General features: G+C 41.5%; 2 protein-coding genes across 3 annotated transcripts in view; both read left to right on the forward strand.

The window, feature by feature from the left end:
• The window catches only part of LOC103750835 (olfactory receptor 52I1), a 1,446-nt gene extending 222 nt beyond the window's left edge, over nt 1-1,224 (forward strand). Inside the window, exon 2 of one of the 2 annotated variants that reach the window (XM_017803442.1) lies at nt 245-1,221. In XM_017803442.1, coding sequence (XP_017658931.1) covers nt 245-1,221 — 977 coding nt within the window. Of the gene's footprint in view, nt 1-237 lie in introns of those variants that run through there. The other variant, XM_008854118.1, reaches the window with a different exon arrangement.
• A 10,076-nt stretch (nt 1,225-11,300) lies between these two features.
• LOC103750859 (olfactory receptor 52I2-like) lies at nt 11,301-12,316 on the forward strand. Its single transcript, XM_008854138.2, has one exon. The coding sequence runs from the start codon at nt 11,351-11,353 to the stop codon at nt 12,314-12,316; it is 966 nt and encodes a 321-aa protein (XP_008852360.2). The 5' UTR covers nt 11,301-11,350.
• Nucleotides 12,317-15,632: the final 3,316 nt, after the last annotated feature.

Here is a 15,632-nt window from a genome sequence, read left to right on the forward strand (position 1 = left end):
ACTCTGAAGGAAGAAACTGAAGAGATGACCCCCAAGCTATGTAAAGAAATTAGTAAGACATAGAATCTTGATAGGATGGAAAGTGAGAGAGGGAGGTTACTTTTCAAATATGTTGAATTTTAGAACCTGAAAACACCACCAAGCTGAAGATACCCCAACACTTTGAGAACACCATACACAAGAACAAACAAGATTATATACACCTCTCTTACAGGAGCTTATTACCAGGAAAGCAGCCTCCCAGTGATGCTGAGCCCATCCTACAACCATACAGTGGGACCCCCTGCCACCTTCTTCCTTGTGGGCATTCCAGGTCTACAGTCCTCATATCTCTGGCTGGCTATCTCACTGAGTGCCATGTACACCACAGCCCTCCTAGGAAACACCCTCATCATGACTGTGATCTGCATGGATTCCACTCTCCAAGAGCCCATGTACTGCTTCCTGTGTGTTCTGGCTGCTGTGGACATTGTGATGGCTTCCTCTGTGGCACCCAAGATGGTGAGCATCTTCAGCTCAGGAGACGGCTCCATCAGTTTTAATGCTTGTTTTACTCAGATGTACTTTGTCCATACCTCCACGGCTGTGGAGACAGGGCTGCTGCTGGCCATGGCCTTTGATCGCTATGTAGCCATCTGCAAGCCCCTACACTACACGAGGATTCTCACCCCTCATGTGATGCTGGGAATGTGTGTGACTATCATCATCAGAGCTATTATATTTATGACTCCATTGAGTTGGATGTTGGGTCACCTGCCTTTCTGTGGCTCCAACGTAGTTCCTCATTCGTACTGTGAACACATGGCTGTGGCCAAGTTATCATGTGCTGACCCCATGCCCAGCAGTCTCTACAGTTTGATTTTTTCCTCGATTATTGTGGGCTCTGATGTAGCCTTCATTGCTGCCTCCTATACCTTGATTCTTAGGGAAGTATTTAGTCTGTCCTCAAAGAATGCTCAGCAGAAGGCATTCAGTACATGTTGCTCCCATGTGGGAGTCATGGCCCTGTACTATCTGCCTGGGATGGCATCCATCTACGTAGCCTGGCTAGGGCAGGACAGTGTTCCCTCACATACCCAAGTGCTGTTAGCTGACTTGTACCTGGTCATTCCACCTACTTCAAACCCTATCATTTATGGTATCCGGACTAAACAAATAAGGGAGCGGATATGGAGTTTGCTGATGCATGTCTTCTTTGGTCAGTCGAATCAGGGTTCATGAATACAAAACTGCTTTGATCTTGATATTCCAGCCAGTTGCAAAGATGACTTGGAAATCTATGGAAATGGACTGGTTTACCTTACATTATGGGAAATTTAAGATGTTGTAAAGTGTCCTTGCATAAAATTTCAATTTCTCACAAGATTGTTACTGAAATGATTTTGATTTTCTGACATATTTATAAGTATGGCACCAAATTGTATTATGGATAAAAAACGTGGATTTGGGATTTTTATTTTCTCATTTCCTTACCCATATTCCAATCTAATATCAGTTTTTCTGGTATTAAAAGTTGTTCTTTAAAATCTTTTCCCTAATACCTGATTGATTTTTCTCAAAATTCCCTGCCCCCTCCTTGGGACTATATGTTGTTAGCACTTCTGGCCCATAGACAAATCTGATCAGTTTGATTTCTGTGCTCACTCTTGGGACACAATACTTCTCCAGCTAAAATGGATTTTAGTTTATGTTATATAAACTCAAGAACAAGAATAGTGGCCTCTTTCTAATAAATGAATTGAAAAAAGAAATCTGAATCATAACAAATAATGTTTCTCAGGTTCTCTGAGTTCACATTATTTCTAATTTCTGTGAGATTTCATAACCTTATCTGAGGAACTATTGGCAACAGATACTGTGAGAGAGCAAGTTGGTTTTCTTTAAGGGTGTGATGCTAGATAGGTTAACTAGGCTCCAGTGAATGGACGCACACTAAAGGCATTTGGGGACACAAACTAGACTCCATATTTATGACAGAGTACATGAAATCTGGTGAAGGGGGCTTTGAGAGGGACAAAGATAGAGGAGGGGGATCTAAATATGATAAAATTCACAAGGTTGGTTGTGCTTGCCTCCCTAGGATCATCACAACTAAGCTTGTTAACTGTCACACTCAGCAAGGAAGGAGGGTCAGGGAGAGTCACGGGACCCTCCCAGTCAACTATGCAGCCCTACTTGCATGGCAGGGAGGGGCTAAGGGCATATGAGTTGAGGATGCCTAGGGGAGGCTCTCTCACCATTTTGTGTGGCATGTAGGAGAACAAACTAGGGAGAACAAGAGGTAGAAGGAGCAGCAGAGAGGGACCCAGGAAAAGCTACAGCTTCCAAGGACACACCTCCACTGCCTTCCAACACTATCTAGGCCCAGCCTCCTAAAGGTCCCAGAGCCTCCCAAAACAGCACTACTAGTCAAGAACAAGCTTCAATGATGAAACTATGGCATATTTCATACTCAAACCATGACAAATGGCCAAGTAAGTCATGAAAGTATGGTCAGTATCATCAGACAGAAAAAATGCAAATCAAATAACAGCATCATCTCACACCAGTTAGAAAGGTTATTATCAAAGGGAAAAAAACATTGTTGAAGACATGGGGAAAAGGGAACTCCTATCACTGTTGCTGAAAACGCAATTTCATGAAGCTCCTACAGAGAAGAATATCATGGTTGCTCATAAAACTAAAAGCAGAGATCCAACTACTCTACTTCTGGGTGTCTGTCCAAAGAAATGACGTCAGCATATCAAAAGGACATGCAAGCATACATTTATTGTTACACTATCCACAAGCTTCATTTGTTGATATACTATCTACTAGTGAAGATATGAAATTAACCTATATGCTCAGCAGTTGAGGAATTAACAACATGTTCTATCTACCCAACAGAATATTATTCAAGCATTCAAAAGATATCTTTTTAGCCACACAAGTAAATCCAGAGGAGGTCATATTACATGAAATGTTAGACACAAAAGATAAGTTGTGCATGTTCTCTCGAATATGTGAATATATTTTAAAGTTTATATAGGGGCTGAAAAGAGCTCATCATATAAGAGAACTTGCTGCTCTTGCAGATGACCCAGCATCAGTTCCCAGTATCCACAAGGCAACATCTAAACAATCACAGGAAAATCCACTTCCAGGGGATCTACTGCCCTCTTCTGACCACCACAGGAATTGCTCACATGAGTGCACTTACATACATGCAGGTAAAACTCTCATACACATAAAATCAATTAATTAATTAGTTAATCAAGTTTTAAAGAAAGTTTACCCGAAGACTGGAAATATTTTTATGTAGGTAAAGGTATTTTATACCTAAGCCTGATGAACTGAGTTTGATCCTCCAAACCTATCAACATAGAAGGTGGAAGGAGGTGACCAACTCCACAAAGTTGTCCCCTGACCTCCCTACACGCACCATGGCAAGCATACCCACACATACACATCATGCACATACATATACACATAGTAATAATAAATAAAAATTTTAAAAGTTTATCTGACTGCAAAATAGAGATTATAGATCGAGAAAGTGGAGACACAGAAGCAGGTTGAATAACAAATGCACAGGTGAATAAGAGCAGTAAGTTCTAGTCATCTACAGAACTGTGGGTCCACTTTGGTTCACAGCACTCTTGGATGTTTTATGAGTAACTGAAAGAGAGGATCTCATGGGCTCCAAAACAAAGTGATAGTAAGTAGATCTTATCATGCTTATATATAAATTATATAGATACACATATAATATCACACTATTCCTCACATATATGTAAACTATTTCATATTAATCAAAATTTCAAAAACATATTGAAAGAGGGAAATGCTAAATAAATGCATAATATACCATACACAGGTAGTGAATTATCACAGCATATCCTGTAAATACACAATGAAAAAAATAAATAATAAAATAAACTATTAAGGAGAAAAAGTACTTTCATGCTCACACTGTCCACCAGTTTTGGTAGAAGTGGCTCTCCTACTACTGGATTTGTGTATTGCTCACCAGAAAGCCAATTTAAAACTCATTTCAATTGCCTAGTAAGTGACAGGGATTTGTTGTTTGGTTAGCTGGGTGCAGGTTTTCTTGCTTAATTTTGTGTTTGATTGAGATCGTTTTTTTGCCTGAAGACCAAAAATATTTCTATTTCTAATATTTGCTAGATTCAGCAGTATTTAACTCAGAATTGAAAATTTAGCTAAAGGTTTTCAGGTGAGTAGTGGGTCCTTTCCAAAGATCTTTGTTAAACTTGTATATAAATAATGCCATTCATCTTTATATATTTGGGGATTGACTGTGTGTGAAAGTATAATGTATATTAAAATTATTTTTCTTATATATCTATTCATTCATCTTTGATTTCTATGACCTCTTAATTTTGTTTTCTAGTCTGTTTCTAATTCAATCTTCAGTATCTCCAGTGTACTTTTAAATAGTTGACTCTCTTCTTTATTAGTAAAAACACAATTCACCATAAAATTTTGGATATCATACCAGAGTCCAACTCAAAAATGTTACAAGGTTTAAGGGTTAATAGAAGAATACATAACAAAGACATTAAAAGGTCACTACTCCTTTGTGTTAAGACCTATAACTATTTTTAAATTATATTTTCTTTTTTGGTTGTAGATTTATTTAAAATGGAAAACATCTCAGGGTGGGGAACTGTCAATAGGAGAATGTGTGCTGTCCTTGGAAAGCTTTAAGTTTCATAACCACCTTTATTATTTTTTAAATGAACCATCATACTGTTTTCCATAATGTTCCATTTCACAACCTCATCAACAGTGCAGGAGGGTTCCAATTTTCTGCATTCTCATCATATTTTGTTTTTAGTTTTGGTTTATTTATTTGCTTATTTCAAATACTTATTTTTTGTGAATTTTATACAATAGATTTTGATTATATTTAGATTCCCCTCCCATATCTGTACTCCCCTTTCTAGCCCCCCCCAATTCTGTCAAGTTTGTGTCCCCAAATGCCCTTCAGTGAGGGTTCATTCGCCGGATCCTGGTCAATCTACCAAGAGCCTCATCGTTAAATGAGATGACTCTTACCTTCCTAGCAGCCATCAGTTGCCAACACTTCCTCAGATAGGGTTGGGGTTTCTTACCCACTTCCCAAGGTCTGTGCTGGGATTTTGTCTGGTTTAAGCTTATGTGGTACTTGTGCATATTGCCATTATTGGTGTGAGTTCATATGGGTAACTCACCAGCTGTCTGGAAAACTGTTTCCTGTGGTCATCCACCTCCTCTGGCTGTACAATCTTCCTGCCCCCCCTTTTTTGTAATGATCCTTGAGCCTTGGGAGGCAGAAGTTTATTATTGATGTCCTAGTCAAGTATAAGCCATCTGCAACTTCTTTTTCTCTGCACGTTGGCCAGTTGTTGTAACCACATTTACTACACATTTACTTTTGTCCCTTGCAATGTAACAAACTGTGCACACACAGTATTAATTTCTTAGAATAACAGTAAATCCATGAGTGTGCATTTGTACGTGGGGGCCAGAGACAGACGTAGAGTGTCTCTTCTCCATTACCCTCCACCTTTATTTTTGAGACAGGATCTCTCAGTGATCCCGAGACTCATCGATTTGGCTAGGCTTGCTGGCCAATGAGTTTCAGGGTTCATGTCTCTCCTCCCACCCCCACTGTGGCATTATAGGCACACACCACTGAAGCCTTTATGTAGGTTCTGGTTATCCAAACTCAGGTCCTCTTGCTAGACACTTTATACACTGAGGTATCTTCCCAGTCCACCTCCCATTTTTGTCTAGAAAATATAGGTGTGTTAATGGCAGCTATTTCGGAGGATTGTGAAAATGGAATGAAACAATTTGGAAAAAGCTTGTGTGAGAGTGCATGGCATACAGTAGGCTTTCATAAATGTTGGTCTTTGTTTTCCTTTCGGGTTCTACTCTATATTCTTTGTCGAACATTTAGGTATCCTCAAAGAACTTGAAGAAACAAAGCCTGTTGGGTCATTAAACATCATCCTCTTGTGATATGGAAAGCCCAAAGGGCATAATCTAGAGAAAAGGCCTCTGGAGGAGTCACAGTGTTTTGCTGCTGGGCAAAGGCCAAAGGAAGCAGGTGTCAAGGGAAAGGCAGGATGGGAAAGTACCAGAAGGAGGAGGAGAGCTCCCAGTGGGAGGTCCTTGAGAAGGACAATGCTCACCTTATTCTCCATTGTTATCTTGGTCTCCTGTGGTTCTTACTGTTCTTTCTGAGGGTCTTGTATAAGTCTTTGGGGTGAGAGAAATGTACCCTGCCAGGCACAGGTGATCAGAGAAAGTTTAGAGAAAACTCAGATGTAGGTGATTGAAATGGGTAAAGGAAATTGGGCTGACGAGGATCTCAGGTCAAGGTCAACCCAGAGAAGAGGAGTCAAGTCCTCTGCTCCTTCGAAGGACTGGCCAGATTTGGAAGGTATTGCTGACATCAAGAGCTTTTTCTAGAAACAATGACAGGTGGCTTTCATAAATGTAAACAACGTTGATCTTTTGTTTTGCTTTTGGGTTCTACTCTATGCTCTTACTCTAACATTTAGGTGTTCTCAAAGACTGTTGAGTCACTGACTGTGAGGAGATGGCAAAGGGAATAGGAACACAGGACTGCTTCTATTCAAAGTAGAGAGAAGAATTAGTAAGTCACACCTTTGGATTGGGGAGAGTCTTTAGGGACCAAGAGGAGCTCTGAAAAAAAAAAATACCGGAGCCACAGTGCTGACTAGGAGTCTGAGAGGGGAGGCGCTCGGGGTCCTAAAAGACAGGAAGGTTTCATTCTAATGGGGTATGCAGGAGTACTTTTACCTCAAAGATAATTTTGAGTTATGAATTCCTCATCCTTTAAATAGGAGGGAATAGTCCCCATGTATTTGATGATGTAGTTATTGATGTTATTTGTCTAAGCCAGTTTTCAGTGACTGCCCCTTTGGGTGCCATGTGAAGGCAGAGGCTGGTCCAGGGCTGGAAATGGGTCTAGATAGAGTTGGACCAAGGTTTTCTAAAAGACTGCACCATACCAACCGGGTAGAAACTGTGCCTGAATCTTGACCTGGACAGTGATCGCATGAGTGTGTTCATGTGCTCAAGTTATAAGGTTTGCCATGTTTCACACCTTAACTTACTGCATCTTATTGTGGTGTGTATGTGACACTTCTGAGAGTTGACCAGGAGGTAGCAGGCAATGATTCTTAGTCAGTGGATGAGAAGCAAATCTTTAATTGAGGTCACTTTTCAGGTCAGTCAGAATTTCCACAGCTATTGAGTCAAACAAAGTTTAAAAAGACAAATGACCTAATGAAGTATCAAGTTCTTTAAAAAGACTGGAAACATGAGAACCTGTAGCAGTGCTGACCAAAAAGAATAGTAAATATAATGCCCAAACCCCTCTGAACACCATAAATGGTACGATGGAGTAAAGTTGCTATGGCTAGAAAGGAGAAGGATGGGTCAGGGCATACTATGAAAGATGAGTTTATACAGGCAGCCAGAAGAGGCACATCCTAGCTCAAGGTGAGCAGGATCAGTGCTCCTCCCTGTATTTGTGGCATGAGCACATGAAGCAGTCTTACAAATCTGAAGACTTTTACTCCTTACTTGCATTCTACTTTGAAAGTTTCCCTGGTCCTCTCCAGAGCTATCACTGAAGATGTCTCACCCTCTGGCTATACATACAAAGTTCTTATATCATGGATTCAGAGTTCACCAAATGGAATTTCTTTTTCTTAAAAAATTTGTGGCTTTTGGGCTTGTTTAATACACAGTTTCCAATGAGGTCTCAGACTTTTGAGTTTTCCGAATCCTCTGAAATCTCCCTTAAATGTTACTACGGGCACCTGAATGTAGAGTCAGTCAGTGCTTAGCTCTCCAGGAGGCAAGGTGAAGGGGCAAACGTGTTACAGTCAGGCTGGAGAACCACATGGATGTGTTTGGCTAACAGAGAAAATGTCTATAGTAGCAGAGAGAATCATGAATTTCATCAATCTGATGTATTTAATTATTTAGGGAAGGACTAAATTCTAAAAATAGAGTTGGGTAAATAGAAGTAGTATCAAAGGGTAAAGATACAGGAAGCTTTCGGTCTAGAATAACTTTATTAAGGAAGGAACTGAGGTTATGGCTAAAGTCAAGTGATTCTTCAGGTTTGATAAATAGTTCTCTTTGAGGGTTGCATGGGGATCCAATAAACAGTTCTTGAGTTACATACAACTAATGCTGAGTCAATATGAGCCATACAACTGGTAGTGGCCCACTGGACTGGGTTCTTGAAAGATGCACCAGAAAGGTAATGGTGCTCGAGGAAGACCAACTGGACTTAATATAATACTGTTCACACAGGAACTGGAGACCATTCCTCAGACAAAGTACATGTGTAGTTTGGCCCCAGGGAGTGGAATGTTCCAAGAGTAGTAAGAAAAAGATCTGAGGCAACAATTTGGTCTCTTGATGATTAATCCAATTTTATTTTGACAAGTTTTTTGTGTGTATTAGTATGTGCACATGTGTAGATGCACACAGAGCCAGAGGACAACCTTGGCTATTATTCTTCAGGCCCATTCACTTTACTTTTTGAGACTGAGTCTCTCACAGACCTGGAATATGCCAAGTAGTCTAGGCTGGGTAGCCATTGAGCCATAAGGATCTGCCTGTCTCTGTCTCCCCAGTGCTGGGATTAGATGTGTGTCACCATGCCTGTCTTTTAATTTTTTATGGATTCTGGGGATCTCTGGGGATTTAACTTAGGTCTCTCACACTTTCCAGACTGACCTATCTTGCTAACCCTGATCATTTTTTTTAACATGGCAGAAGAGCCATATAACCACTGTTATAGTTTATTAGCTACGGCTGTACATATGTGATGAGACCTATTATAGTAGAAAAAGAACAGAACAACACAGCAAGCAAAAACACGAAACAGAAACCTAAATTTGAGAACTGTTCTAAAAAGAATGAAGAGTGAGTTCTTCCTCATAGTGGTCACGGAAGAACCTCACCATGATAGGCCCTGGGTGAGACATCTTCAGTGGTACATCACAGGAAGAAAGACATCCTGGGAAGATAAGACATGTGCGTTTAGCAATGGAGGCTGTATCTGTGTGTTTTGATTTATTTACTTTTGGCCTCTGGGTTACCCATTCCCACTTAAATATAAAGTTTGGAGCAATCTGCAACTATAGGAATAAACAGGAAAGCAATCTCATTTTATTTCAAGGAGTCCTCTTAGAGAGGTGGTAAGGCACACATGCCCAACTGCTACACAAAATCATGGAAATCAACAGATGATGAAAATGCTAGCACATAGGAATGGTAGGAATGGAATAAGTTATTGCTGAGCCCTGACTTCAGGGTTAACACAAGAGGACATTTAATGACACAATATGATGTGGAAACACCAGAACAAGGCAGATGTAGGACAGGGGCAGTAATAAACAGAAATGCCACGTGTTGAACACCAGCTACTGGTTATATGGAGTATAGCAGCTCCTAGCTAAGGTAAACTTGCCAAGTGATAGATGGTCATGTTTTTTAAAATATCTGTAGTTATTTTCTCGATTATTCATCCTATGATTATTCGACTTCTAGGAATCAGAAAGATTTGTTCCTGTAGTTCAAATTTACTATGTACTTACTATTTGATATTGGATAGTATATTTGATAGAACTGAAATGATATCAACTGGCTTGTATAATTCAACAAAAATTCAGATTATCAATTCTACCCTTTCCAGCAAAGCACTGGTACACACTAGGTTCATTAAAATGTCCTTCACTTTTTAAAGGATAAAGCTTCCTTGTTTTCTGGAATGTCTTTACAATGGGGCTTGGGCACATTGGGGGATTATAAAAGTTATGATCGGGGGCTGGAGAGATGGTTCAGGAGAGTGAAGAGTTCCTGAGGACCCTAGTTCAGTTCCTGCCACCCGTGTCAGGTAGTCCACAATTGACTGTAACTTCAGGCCTCTGTGGGTAATTGCACCCATGTGGCAAACACACAGTTACTCATTAAAACCACAACAGAAAATAGACCTTAAAAAAAAAAAAAACCTTATGGGGGCTGGAGACATGGCTCAGCAGTTAAGGACACTGGCTCCTGTTGCAGAGGACCTGAGTCTGATTCCCAGCACCCACATGACAGCTAACAACTGTCAGTAACTCCAGTTCCAGGGGAATCAGATACCTCCTTCTGACCTCCCTGGGTGTTCCACTCCACAGGTTCACTTACATACATGCAGGCAATGCACTCTTACACATAAAATAAAAATAATAAATAAAATATTAGGAAAACCTTATGAAGTTCCTCCCTACACAGTCACTACATGTTATGTGTAGTTATTTACTGAATGTAGCTCAACAGGAAAATCAGGCTGAAACTTGGAGAACAAGATTGTGACTATGTCCAGGCAGGTCATTATCCCTATGGAATGAGTAAATGTTCTTTAATTACCTTATTTTTTCTTGAGTCTTTATTTTGAGAAATTACAGACTCCTAGGAAAATTCCAATAACACATGGACGCCTTTATACTCTTCACCTGGAACAGCCAATTACAATTTTCTGCCTTTGGTTTATGAATATACGTAAGTTCTTTAGTAGATTTCAAACACTATGAACATTTGCTCCAAACATTTCAGCATCACTGAGGTATAAGGACATTCTCTCTTTTATGACCTCAACACAACAAATTCAGAATAATGCTGTTAATTTTAAGTCTCTTAACATATTTTTTCAACCATAAACATGTTTCATTGGTGCTTTGTGTAGGTATTATTCTGTGGACATGTGGTGTGATGTTTGACCTCCAGAAAGCCAGAAATTCACAACTTATTCAACAATTGTTCACTTTTAATAGCCAAGCATAGATATGTGTCATTAATTCAGTGAAAACTTTACTATAATGAGTACACATATCTTCTTTTAATAGACTTGTGCAGCACAGCAAAGGATCATGTTTTGCAGAACGTTTTGAACAAAGAGTCACCTACTTGAGAACATATAGTAAAGTCATACATAGGGTCATGGATTTCCCAGTTAGGTCCCCTTGAGGACAGCAACACCAGGAATCCCATGGACCCTCAGAAGATAGGCACTGAATTTTGTATCAGAGGGGTCACAAAGGCAGCCAATCCTTGAAAATGAACAGACATGTTATAAAGGCAAAGAATCTTGACTGGAATTGAAAACGGAGCAAGATAGCTTAATGTTAGTTTTCTAATCCTGAGAATACCACCAGGCGGAGAAGGATGTACCCAGAGCTCAGCAACGCAACACATGGGAAGATACTGGAAGAGATTGCATCATTTTCTTTCATCATCGCATTTGTTAGTAAAAAAATCCATCTCAGCTATGATGGTAGGAGTACTCTACAACCACACAGTGGGACCCCCTGCCACCTTCTTCCTTGTGGGCATTCCAGGTCTACAGTCCTCATATCTCTGGCTGGCTATCTCACTGAGTGCCATGTACACCACAGCCCTCCTAGGAAACACCCTCATCATGACTGTGATCTGCATGGATTCCACTCTCCAAGAGCCCATGTACTGCTTCCTGTGTGTTCTGGCTGCTGTGGACATTGTGATGGCTTCCTCTGTGGCACCCAAGATGGTGAGCATCTTCAGCTCAGGAGACGGCTCCATCAGTTTTAATGCTTGTTTTACTCAGATGTACTTTGTCCATACCTCCACGGCTGTGGAGACAGGGCTGCTGCTGGCCATGGCCTTTGATCGCTATGTAGCCATCTGCAAGCCCCTACACTACACGAGGATTCTCACACCTAAAATGATGCTGGGAGTATGTGTGACTATCATCAGCAGGGCTGTCCTATCTGTGACTCCATTGATTTGGATGTTGAGTCACCTACCTTTCTGCAGCTCCAATGTGGTTCCACATTCCTATTGTGAACACATGGCTATTGCCAAGTTATCGTGTGCTGACCCCATGCCCAGCAGTCTGTACAGCTTGATATTTTCCTCCATTATTGTGGCCTGTGATGTGGCCTTCATTGCTGCCTCTTATACCTTGATTCTCAAGGCGGTATTTGGTCTGTCTTCAAAGAATGCTCAGGTGAAAGCATTAAGCACATGTGGCTCCCATGTGGGAGTTATGTGCCTCTTTTATCTGCCTGGTTTAGTATCCATCTATGTAGCCTGGATCTGGCAGGACAGGGTTCCCCTGCACACCCAAGTGCTATTAGCTGATTTGTACCTGGTCCTTCCACCGACCTTAAATCCAATCATTTATGGTGTCAGGACCAAACAAATACGGGAGAGAATATGGAGATTGCTGACGTGTAATCCCAGACAGGGTTCATGAGCACAAAACTCTTCAGATGGTTAGATTTTCAGAGAAGTGCACATTTTAGAGATGCTGAAGTGGGATTGCTTTACCTCTCAGTTAGAAATTCAAGATGAAGTTGTGAAGGTTATGTTTGCATAAATTTTCAGTTTTTAGCAAGATATTATGAATGTGGGATGACTGTGATATTCTGACATTTTTAATGGCTGCATTTAACTTAAAATGCATGAGAGAATCCAGACTTGGGGTCATAGGGCAACACCTGATTGGCTATATGCAACAGGTGGAGTCTGTAATTCTTCTACCCTTGCCTTAAATTTGTTACTAATCACAACTACTCCTATACTATTTCCACTATACTTTTTCCACTTGTAGTGAGCTATTCCTGTACAATTTTCCCTGGCATAGACACTCACTCCAAGGTCCAATATGTAGTCTTAATTTCCTTTCATTATATGACTCCTAAACTGGCTTCAGTCTAGTGTGATTCTTTCTCCCCACATCTCTCTCTTGTAACCTCAGAGGAAGGTAGAATGTTATACAGTCACAAAAACGATGCAGATTCTGCTGGTGGCATCAAAAAATCCAAATTTAACCCTAGTAGCTGGTGGGTGGGCTCTCCTTCCTCATCACTTTCCTCCTCCTTCCCTTCCTCCTCTTCCTTCTCTCTTGCTGTACTTTTTATTTTCTTTCTTGAGCTCAGGACCCCATCCCAATCCATAGACAAGCACATATAATCGGATGTACAATATAACTCTTTGGCCAGGGTGCCGCTGACATGGGTTTTCTGTGTAAAGGGCTCTAGACTGTTAGGACGGGCCCTAGGAAACAAAGGTTCTGCTATATAGATCTTGGATGCACGTGGCAAGGTGGGATGGGTGCCAATTTCAGAATGAACAGTTTGCCTTCCTCTTTCCCTAGAAAAAAGAACAAAGGTGTGGGATGGATTTCTGATCTTTACAATATCTCTTTGAGGTAGGAGAATATGTCAATATGTGCAGGTTTACACCCACTTTTCCAATGGGGATACTTAAAACCTCTCAAACACATGGGATGTTTCGAACCCAAATGTAACAGATGGCATGTAGACTTTCTTCTTGTGAAGTGAGTTTGCCAATTTTGTTTCACTTGAATGTGATATCATTTTACATCTTTTATACTCTTCTTACCAAAGCTTTCTAAGAAAAAACTCAAGGCAGTTGTTGCCTCACTGTGATGGGCAATCCTGGGTGCCATATGACTGGATCTAGGATTAACTGAAATGAAATCTTCTTAATTGGATCATTTGAGGCTGGTAGACACTCCCTAAATGTGGGTGTTACCTTCCGATGGCAGCCTGTATAAAAGGCCACGGTGGAGAATGCCGGGCTTCTTGCTACTTGCCTTCTCTCTCGTTGGTGAGTTCGTCTTGCTGCTGTAGACTGAAGACTAGATGATCTTTTGGAATTCATCAGACCTTCAGCAACAGATTGGGACTACTGAGACATCCAGCCTCATGGACTGAGCGACTATGGATTCTCAGCCTCTCCAGTGTGGTGCAGCCACTGTTAGACTACATGGACTCTATCCTGTGAACTAAGCTGATAAATCTCTATACATATATATTCATTCTACTGGTTGTTTCTTTGGAGAACCCTGACTAATACAGATTGTGGTACCAGGAGTGAGGTATTGCTGTGACAGACCTGACCTTAGTGTTTTAAGGATTGTGGAAGCGTTTGGAACTTTGGACTGGAAAAGCCATTGAGTGCTTAGTTTGTTGCTGTGGAGCTTGGAACAGTTATGCTGAAAGACGATGAAGGCCTGGGCCTGTGAAACTTCAAAGGGAAGCGGAGACTATTAGGGCTGTTTGCATGATATTTTGAATTGTGAATCTGTGGGTTCTGGTCAACTGGGGCTGAATAATCAGCTGTGATTAAGAAGAGACCAGAACCTGAAGTAAGGCCTTTGCTTTGCTGGGACAATTGATGCTGGTTAGCTGGGCCTGCAAGATCAGCTGTAAGTAACAAGAGACCAGCATCACTGTAGTGAAATCTTATGGGAGGTATTTCCTCAGGGTCAGCACACAGAGGGGACCTGAACCTCTATCTCTAGCTAGAAGCAGGACTTGGTAATGTGTAAGAGTCTCCTGCATGGTTCTTCTGGTGTTGAAAGTGTGAAGGGGTCACAGAGAGCAGCTGAGGCTTGGCACTCTGAGAGGCCATAGGTGAAAGTACAGCTTCAGTTGCAGTTGAAGACCCCAGGATAGAAAGGGTCATGGACAGAATCTGAGGCATTGCACCTCAAGAGGCCAGAAGAGGCCATTGATGAGGGTGCAGCCTCAGTTTCAGTGGAGACCCCAGCTTTTTGGAGATGCCAGGACCATGGGATGACCACCAAGGACAGCAGTAGGTGTGGAATGGAGCTGGCCTGTGTCTGCGAGTCAAGCTGTGTGTGTTGTGGACAGCAGAGTCAGAGCAGTGGAGCTGCCAGTACCCTTTGGAGCCCAGAAGATCATGAGTGAATCCCAGATGTCAAGCCTTGAGCTACTTTGCTGGACTTTGGTTTTGATTAGGTGTACCTGATTCTTCCCTTTGAAATAAGACAGTACTTGCTTTGGATTTTACGGAAGCCCACCCATAGTAAGAGACTTTTAAAAGAGACTATGGACTTTTAAGTGTTTTGATTTTTTAAGGACTGTGGGGTTTTTAAGGTTGTATTATCTTATGTTGTGATATTAATGTTAACATTATATCTTGGGGGCAAGACTTGGAAAGGTTATGGTTTAATGGTGATGTTTTTGTGTGTCAAGTTGACAAGGGGTCAATTGTGCTGGATAGCTTTAGTGTCAACTTGACTCACCTGGGTTGAGGGAGCCTCGATTGGGGAATTTCCTTCATTGGCCATATCCATGGGGCATCTTCTTGATTTTTGAGTGATGTGGGAGGGCCCAGCCCACTGTGGGTGGTGCCACCCCTGGGAAGGTGGGCCTGTGTTGCATAAGAAAGCAGGCTGAGCAGGGGCCAGGGAATCAAGTAAGCAAGCAGCATTCCTCCTCGGCCTGTGCTCCAGCTCCTGCTTCCAGGTTCCTGCCCTGAGTTCCTACCTTGGACTCCTGGATGAACTGCGACCCGGGATACATAAGCTAAATAAACCCTTTCCTTCCCAAGTTGGTATTGGTCAGAGTGTTTTGTTACAACAATGGAGAAACAAACTAGGACACTCACCCATAAAAAAAAACTAAAGATTGCAAGTTTTGTGATCCTACCTCTTAGAGAAAAGGCAGACCTAGAGCACAGGTCTGGCCTCATGCTCAGGGAGGGGATGTGGTGAGTGCCTGGGTAAGTTCTGTACT

The sequence above is a fragment of the Nannospalax galili genome, unplaced genomic scaffold (genome assembly GCF_000622305.1).
Source record: "Nannospalax galili isolate Female #2095 unplaced genomic scaffold, S.galili_v1.0 scaffold1387, whole genome shotgun sequence".
Classification (NCBI taxonomy): Eukaryota; Metazoa; Chordata; class Mammalia; order Rodentia; family Spalacidae; genus Nannospalax; species Nannospalax galili.